The sequence below is a fragment of the Mandrillus leucophaeus genome, unplaced genomic scaffold (genome assembly GCF_000951045.1).
Source record: "Mandrillus leucophaeus isolate KB7577 unplaced genomic scaffold, Mleu.le_1.0 Scaffold947, whole genome shotgun sequence".
Lineage (NCBI taxonomy): Eukaryota > Metazoa > Chordata > Mammalia > Primates > Cercopithecidae > Mandrillus > Mandrillus leucophaeus.
Genome location: NW_012110330.1, coordinates 507,147 through 516,067, shown reverse-complemented (window position 1 = coordinate 516,067; position 8,921 = coordinate 507,147). Strand labels below are relative to the sequence as shown.

General features: G+C 43.4%; 1 protein-coding gene across 1 annotated transcript; it reads right to left on the bottom strand.

Moving 5' to 3' along the window:
- Positions 1 to 247: 247 nt before the first annotated feature.
- On the bottom strand, positions 248 to 2,005 carry PIGM (phosphatidylinositol glycan anchor biosynthesis, class M). The gene has a single exon (XM_011970405.1). The coding sequence runs from the start codon at positions 1,731 to 1,733 to the stop codon at positions 462 to 464; it is 1,272 nt and encodes a 423-aa protein (XP_011825795.1). The 5' UTR covers positions 1,734 to 2,005; the 3' UTR covers positions 248 to 461.
- Positions 2,006 to 8,921: the final 6,916 nt, after the last annotated feature.

Below are 8,921 nucleotides of genomic sequence, written 5' to 3'. Positions count from 1 at the left end.
TTGTTCCTATCTAATTACGGTGCACGCAGCCCCCAGTCACGTACCCCCTGCTTGCTCAATTGATCACGACCCTCTCACACGGACCTCCTTGGAGTTGTGAGCCTTTAAAAGGGACAAGAATTGCTCACTCTGGGAGCTCGGCTCTTGAGACAGGGGTCTTGCCCATGCCCCCGGCCGAATAAACCCCTTCCTTCTTTAACTTGGTGTCTGAGGAGTTTTGTCTGCGGCTTGTCCTCCTACACTTTATTCCCACCATGTCCCAAATAAACGAGTTCTAGGATTTCCTAGAAGGTGGACCTCAATTATTGTGTCCCTTTTACATACAAGACAAACATTCTGTTGGAACACGGAAACTTTCACTAGAATCCTTAGAATGTTCAGAAAAAATGTCCCAAAGCTCTCTTCTGGTCCATACAAGACAATCAGAATGTAACACAGTAGCAGAAGGTGTGGAACATACACTAGTCATATTTGATTCTCTCTGTCAGGGGTTCTTCTTTGTAATGGGAAATAATTTGAATCAGGATGGAAGAGTTGATAAGAAGAAAGAACAAACCAGCTAACCAGATAAACAGAAAGGTGTTCTTTCCTTGAAACTCAAGAACATAGGCAGGAGCCAGCCATAGGGCCTGCCCTATAAACCATAACATTAGGAGAACTACAGCTCTTTTCCAAGTCATTCTTACTAGTGGCATCACAAGAGGCAGTAAGCAGAGGTACCAAAGAAAGTACTGGGAGGTGCAGACTTTGTTAAAAGTCACAAAAATGGATGTATGAAGAAAACAACAAAAGACGAGGTCTCTGTAATAGGCGAAAGACACAGCTGAAAGCAAGATGAACTGTGGCAGGAATGCAGCAATTCCCAGGGAAAAACTCCACTTGCTCTCTGCAGTCAAATACAGCATGTAGAAGTACGGAGAAAAGTTGTGACGGATATCTCGCCTAGTCAGGTGATAAAAATAGGTGTGCTCCAAAAATTCCCAGCCGTACTCATAGTAAAAACCAAAGCTCAGGGCAAAAAACGTGAGTCCAGCAACCGCTACGAACAGCAGCACAGCCCGATCACACAGCCTCTTCAGGAGCTCGTACAAATGAGCCTGGAAAGTATACCGGGATTGACGGAGGCTTTTGTCATTGTCGCGATCTGGAAGCAGGTGGAGAGTTATGGGAAGGATATAAGTTACCGGATATATCTTCATATGCACCGCGAAACCATAGAACACAGCTGCACACGCGACGACTCTTTTCCTTATCAAGTACAGGACCATCAGGACCAGGGAGGCGACAATCGAGTCCGCATTACCTCGACTGGATACTGCCATAGGCAGGGGGTTAAGAAGCCAAAAGACACAGTAGCCACAAGCCTGGCGGCGCCCCAGCCCCTTCAGCAGCAGCAGGCGGTATAAGAGGAAAGCGGTGAGGAGGTCGCAGCTGATGAAGAGAAACTTTCCAAAGAGCTCGCTGAGGTAGATGTTGGGAGTGAGGAGCCAACCCAGCAGCGGGGTGTAACGGTACGTGGCTCTCAGGTAAGGCGAGCGCCCCTCCGTGACAAAGCGCGCGGCATCGGTGAAGACCTGGTAGTCAATGTCCGTATACCTCACGTGCAGGGTCCGGTCCTGGAAGACCCCATAGAAAACCAGGGCGACTCTGGCTAGAAAGGCCACACCAAACACGCCGGCGGGGGCCAGCTTCAAGTTAAGGAGCCATTCACCCCAGTGCTTGGTCGAGCCCATGATCTGACTGTGCGACAGCTGCTCAGCCCCAGCTCCAAACTGCCTTAGTACCTCTAACCTTCCCTTCGGTGCCTCGCAGCAGGTGGCCGCCGCATCTCCCACCCCCTAGGCCGCCAACCGAAACAACTGCGGACTACCACTTCCGGCATGAAGCCCCGCCCCCGTACTGCTACCTGTCTCCAGCCCCGCGCGGGATTCTCAGCCGCCGGAGCCAAACACTTGCCTTCCTCTGGATAGGCGGTCTCGCTTCCGCATCTTCTTCCGGCGGAGGCGGGATTTCCGGTCCCTGGGCGGAGAGACGTCCGCTTGCCGGGAAATCCGGCACTGGATTGAGGATTTTATGGAGCGGAGTGAGATTTCTTCGTAAGTGACAACCCCCAGCCCCACCGCCCTTATCCCGCGCCCCGTTTCCAGTCCTCAGAGGAAAACCCTCCGACGCGTAGCGAGCTGCGGGCTGCGCGCTACATCCCTCAGTCCTGGGCTGGAGACCCGAGAGTGAAAAATGTAGGAGTGAAAGGAAGATAAGCCTTCTTATGCGTTACTCCACGAGCTCGCCGGTATTCACCGGGGATTTGTGGGGCCCCGGACAGGACAGGATGAGTTGAAGGGGGCTGAGTGTGTATGTCCCATGCAATATTGGAGGCATACTTATATTTTAAAATTCTTAGTTGGTAATCAGAGATTTAGATTTAAGTGGGCAGTTTGTATTTTATCCGGCAACCCTAAGTGAAGGTGATGGGAAAGAAGACAGGAAAGCGTCACAAAATTCCTAAACTTGTCAGCCCCTTATGCCTCAGTACCTTTGTGTTTGGTATTTCTTCTGTCAAAGTTGCCATCCCCTCCCCAATCACTCTGGCAAACACCTACTTAACCCTTCAGGCCTCAGTGCAAGTGTTAGCTCCCAGCTCCCACTCACTGCCTCATCACTTAGAATGAATGACTTCGATGCCAGTCCCCTCCCCTGTCGGAGGATTGGTGGACTGGGGCGGACGGGATCTAAGCTCCAGAAAATCACTCACACGGAAGATCCTGCCATGCTACTGAAAGTTCTCACAGTGCTCCAGAACTCCCTGGTCATTCCTTTGTTACAGCATTTGTCACACAGCTTTGTAATAACTGTTTTTGTTTGTTTTGCTCTCCTAGTTTTCCATCAGGACACTTTGAATTCCTCGATATCAGAGATTATCTTGTTCTTTTCTCCACCTCAACATCTAACACAGTACTAGTAGCCATTCAGTAAAGTTGAATTGATTTTAGAGGTTCCTCCTACCGGAATATTTCTAGAGTGGCATCTTTGGATTGCTCCCAACTCCCAGTTATTTTCCCTTTTAAATATCCTTTATGTATGTCAAGGTCCGCAGCTCCCGCCACCCCACTCCAACCCAGCTTCCATGAATTTTTCACCAAGGACTGTAACCCATTAGCTCTTCCCTTTTTGTGATTACTTAGTGTACTTACATAGTCCACGTTGTAGAATTTGATACTTTATTTTAGATTGTATTCATAGCCCTCACAAGAGATTGTAGGGTTCTTGGGGGTAGAAATTATATCTTATCCTTCATTTTTTCAATTATTTGTAATTTATTGTAGTCTTAGGCACATGGTAAATGTTTGGTAAATACTGACTAGTTGGATTTTACAGAATGAGCCTGCTTCCTAGGGGAAGTCTTCTAGACTAGAATAATAAAAGGAGGTGACTTCATCCAGTCTGAACATGCAGCTCCCAGGACTACCTGCTGCTCATCCATCCTACATTTCACATTTATCCTTTGGAGATGAACTGTGTTAATCTTATATATTCCATATTCATCTTGCGATATCTCTATGTCCTTTTATATGCCTTGGCATAATTACATGCCTTAGATTAATAATTCTAACCATTTTTTGGCAGTATATTAGCCATATATATAGTGACAGCACATCACCACTCATATAATGATGATGATGATTTATAAATAGCTGGATTTGTTGAGGACTCATTTGCAATGTACCAGGCATTATGCTAAATACTTTTTATGTAAGGTAGATAGTCCCACTTTTACAAATGAAGAAAACCAAGGCTTGTGGAGATTAAGTAATTTTCCTAAGTCACATAGCTAACTAGTGGCACAGCTAGAACTCAAAACCCAGTCTGTCTGACCTAGAATATCTTAATCATTATGTGGCTGACTTGCCAATAAAATGTTGGTCACAAATTCTAATTTTCCTGTGTTTTCTCTTATTGATCTCTTATCTGGATATTCTGGATATTCTCTCTCACTGTGACTCTTTCTACCTCTGATTTATTCTTTTCTTCTGCAAATAATGGATAAGTGAGGCTTAGTTCCTTAAGATAGAAAATATGGGAGGTAGGTATCTGAGGATTAACTAAGTAAGGGTTCTTGTGGCTGGATTGGTTTCAGTAGTATGGCAGAAAGGTCTCAGTCAATCTGTCCCTACATGGCTGTCCTAGTAGAGAGATGGGAGGCACCAAATTTAGGCAGATAAGAAAACAACTAATAAAAAATAATAATAATAATAATAATAAAACTAAGCATGTCACTGAAGCCAAAGGATTGAGATGTAGATAGTTGTGGGAATAAAGAAGAGACTGGAGTCTGTAAAACAAATTGGACAGAGAGGTCCAACTTTAGTTACTATTTGTGGGTGGAAGAGATACATCACAGGGTCTGAGGACCCCATATTGGACTTTTTGCATTGGGTTTAGGGATTGTATCTTCTCACCTCTTTCTGAAAGAGTTACATTTTTTCAAATGCTCAACTGTTCATTACCTCTTGGACTGTTACTTACAATCCTTCTTAATTCCCCCTTTCACTATCTGCTCCTAGATTTCTATCCTTTTAGAGCCAGTGACTAAGGAAAGCACAAACAAGGATCACTCAACTTTAGTTTCCCTAGCAGGAACCTTGTCCTTGTTCACTAGGCTGTATAGACTCTCATTACCCTTCCATATCCTCTATTCATCTTTTTTGCCCTGTTCTGTGTTCCAGGAGGTTAGGCTGTATGGGTAGCATCACTCAATCTCCCTTGTTCTCTGGCTTCCCATTAGAATAGACCAGTGGAAGGCACTAGCAGATCTTTGACAGTGTCTGGAGTTCCTCACCTAAAGCCATGGCTCCCGTTGAAGCTATAGCTCTTTCCTTTGGGTAAAGTCTCATGGTTCCAGTAACTAACTGTCCTTTTAGGTTTAAGGCTGGTAAAGGCTTCCTGCTTTGCGAGTGCCTGGGTACATCACCATATCTTGTTGATTTGTTAAACTTGCCCATACCTTTGCAAATAATTTCCTCATTAAAACATGTCCACTAACCCTTTGAGTGTACCATCTGTTTCCTGCTAGAACCTTGACTACTTCAATCACTTTCTTTTCACTAGATTTTGTTCATATGTCTTGCTTTGTCATTTCTTTGGAATATATTTCTAATTCTTTCCATGCCCAGCATCCTGCGCCTTAGTTCAGACCTTCAACAACTCAAATAATACATAGCAAACACCTATACTATACTATACTATACTATACTATACTATACTAGGATCTGTGGCAATCGTCTTTCCCTCAAGCTTTAAAAATCTCTTAACTGATTTAATGTCTTATATCTCAGTTTTACTGCCAGATTGATATTAATTAATAGTACTTCACTTAGATTCTTTCCTCTGTCAGCCATCTTCAGTGGTTCCTGATGCCTAAAGAAAAAAAATAATGAACCTTTAGCCTGACATTCAGTCCCCCCACTTTCTGACTTTACCTTACCTTTCCATCCTATTCGCCTGTAAAACCTCTGTTTTACGTTTACTGTTCCCAAAATATGCCTTGTGCTTTCTTCTCATGATACTTTGTTCATGCTGTACTTCCTACAAAGAGACCTGTTTCTCTTTACTTACTTAAACGCTATTTGGTTTTTAAATGTTGAACCCAAGCCTCAACTCCTCTGTAAGCTCTTCCTAGACCTTAACAGGTAAAATAGTCTCTCCCTTCTCAAAACAGTGATGTTTATTGTCTGTTCTATTTTTAACAGTAATTATGTCATGCTCGTTATCTAACTGTTTTATAGTAATTAACAAGATATACAAGCTCCACTGCATACTTTAGACTAGTTCTTTCTCTCTTCTCTTTCTTTCCCTCCTGCTCATTTATCAAATGTCATACATGTCAGGCACTATATGAGGTGCTGGGCTGTACTCATGACCAAACACTTGACATGAATCCCATTCACATGACACTTGAAGTTTAGTAAGCTACACAGACATTAGTCAAATAAATTGACAAGTAATATACAAATGCAGCTGTGGTAAGTGCTCTAGCTTTTAAGGGGATTTATTTGATCTCAGATGGGCATAGTGTAAGAGTTAAGAAGGTTGGCCAGGCACAGTGGCTCATGCCTGCAATTCCAGCACTTTGGGAGGCCGAGGTGGGTGAATCACCTGAGGTCAGGAGCTGGAGACCAGCCTTACCAATATGGTGAAACCCTGTCTCTACTAAAATTACAAAAATTAGCCATGCGTGTTGGCATGTGCCTGGAGTCCCAGCTACTCAGGAGACTGAGGCAGGAGAGTCGCTTGAACCCGAGGGCGGAGGTTGCAGTAAGCTGAGATCGCGCCACTGCACTCTCTCCAGCCTGGGCGACAGAGCAAGACTCCATCTCAAAAAAAAAAAAAAAGAGAGAGAGAGAGTTAGAAGCAGTGGGGAGAGTTCCACAGAAGGAATAGCAGGTGGAAAGCACCATGATTGTACATCCCTTGATTCATGCATCATGTCTTGTATTTCTTTGTTAGCTGAATGATACCTTCCACATAATAGGGACTCAGCATTTGCTGATTTTTCTTGAATCTTAATGTATTCTAACCAAACCTGTTTTAGATTGATACCTTCCCTTGCCTAGTTCCTGTTCCTGTGAAATATTTCCCACAGAGATCTCACTCTTTTTGGAACATTCTGCTAATGTTATATCTGGCATTAGTACATGGTACTTGCTATATTGCCTTTCATTATATTTGTTATATGCTACTTGTTTTATTTCTGTTTCCTTACAAGTTTGTAGGTTTCTTCAACCTTTTAGGCCTTTTAGGAACTATACATGTCCTATATCTTAAATATCTCATATGTCTTAGGATTCATTCCTAGTATTTCCTAAATGTTGTGCTTAAGTATTTATTGATCATGATAAGAGACCCAATTTTCTCCTTCCTCCTCTCTCTCTCCTTCCACTTCTGGGGAATAAGAGTCAGTGACTGTAGGGTCTTTTGCCTCTCATCAGAGAAAATTCAGGGCTGGATGTTAACAACCAGATCTTTCTCAGGCTACTGACAGACAAGGATAGAAGAGAAATCCATTTCTTTGAGATTTGGGGGAAGAAATGCCTGGTGATTAAAGGAATAAGCTTACAAAGAACCTTGAGGATATATAAGGAAAACTGGCAACAAGACTACATGGTAGCATAGAAGGGAAATTGGGCTTGTGATCACTGGCCAAAAGGGACAATGCCCAGGATCCAAAGCAACTTGACTTTTATGGATTAAGCTGAGCCAATTTTCATACGCTTGGGTCTTAATGTTTTTTCAGTATTGTCCCATGAAAACCAAATGTGAAAGGAACTCGCTAAAGCATGAGAGAAAAATTAAACAGAAGGGGCTTGGCCATGAAATCAGAAGTTCTTCCAGCACAGCCTAATTCAATCCTCCATGCTCATGGGTAGGCCTATGAGTTCAGACCTTGACAGTGTTGGTTTAGATTTCTAAAAGAAGCTAGAGTGACAACCAAAGAGTCATCCATTTTATTTAGTAGCTTATTCTTAACAGACAAAAACAAAACAAATCTTACACACCTTTTTTTCCTAGATAAATTTGACCTGGTTTAGTCTTTAGTGCAATGAATAGAAGAACCATGCCTAAATACTTCTGCGTCAGTAGAGTTGGCCATTACTGAGCCGGGAGGCCCATGCTAACTTTCCAGCAAAGGTAGTGTGTTACTGTACAAGTGAACTAGGTTAGCTAGCAAGAGTAAAGGACCAGGGCAGCAGCCGTGGGGAGGGCACAGTGTCCGGACTTGTAGCAATAGTATAACTGGCTTCCTTTATCTGCTCAGACCTTATAGGGAAACTCCTGGATGATTTTATTAGGCTGACAGGGGTTGGGGGAATAATAGGGTGAAGCACATTGCAGAGGTTTTGGAAGCTTCTCATGGGAACTTCACCATCCCTTAGAGCAGCTGGTAACCCTACTCGTTTTCATTCAGAAGCATCAAAACCAAAGCATCACCCTCCATGCCCAAATTCCAGGATTGGAACTCTTCTGGAATCCATGGCTTTCTCTTTGGGCTGCTTGCAGCTACACAAAAGGCTGGGCCTCGACCTTGGGAGATCTTGGGCCCAACAGCTATTAGTCCTGGCATTTGGATTCCAGGGTTGAGGCTTCCCATTAGTGCCTCCCATACACCAAGGTGTTCAGCTCCTGAGTTGAATTTCAGGGGCTAGAACAATAGCAGCTCCCACCCCTGTGGAAGACAGGGAAATACAGTGTACTTCATGAAAGGGAAACAAAAGGGTGCTTTATTTTATTTTATTTTATTTTATTTTATTTTATTTATTTTAAAAAGGCTCTACAGTGGCAGGACGCTGCTGCGGATGGGGGCACAACAGTGTAAGTGGTAGATTTTCCAAGATTTCCCCTCCCTATTGTCCTCCGAGTTCCTCTCTTCCTGGTCCTATCAGTAGCAGAAGATTCAACAAAAGCCTTCATGAATGCCTCTTTATTTCTGAAAAGGAACTTCTACCCCTCCCTTTCCCATTTCCAGACTTGAAATCTTTCATCAGCTATCTCACTTCCATGTTGAAACCTGGACCACTGATTGTAAGTCTAAAAATCTGGGTGTCCTACCCCATAACCAGGCCAAGATATCTGCCCCCAATGCTAAAGTCTCTGAATATTTCCCTTCTGTACATTCAATAGATTTGAGCATATATACATCTATATACATCTTTCTATATATATATTATCTCTGTTTCTTTCTTCTTAGATAAACCTTTCATATGTGTCATATCCTAATTTCCCAAGCCTCCCCACTTCTTATTTGCGAGCCTAAGCAAGACTCAAGAGTTTCATTGATTTCACTAGGTCCCTCAGCATCATTTTTTTCTCATCTTCACACCCCAGATATCTTCCCCCATCAGTTGTTTTGCCCGTCTTCTGAAATC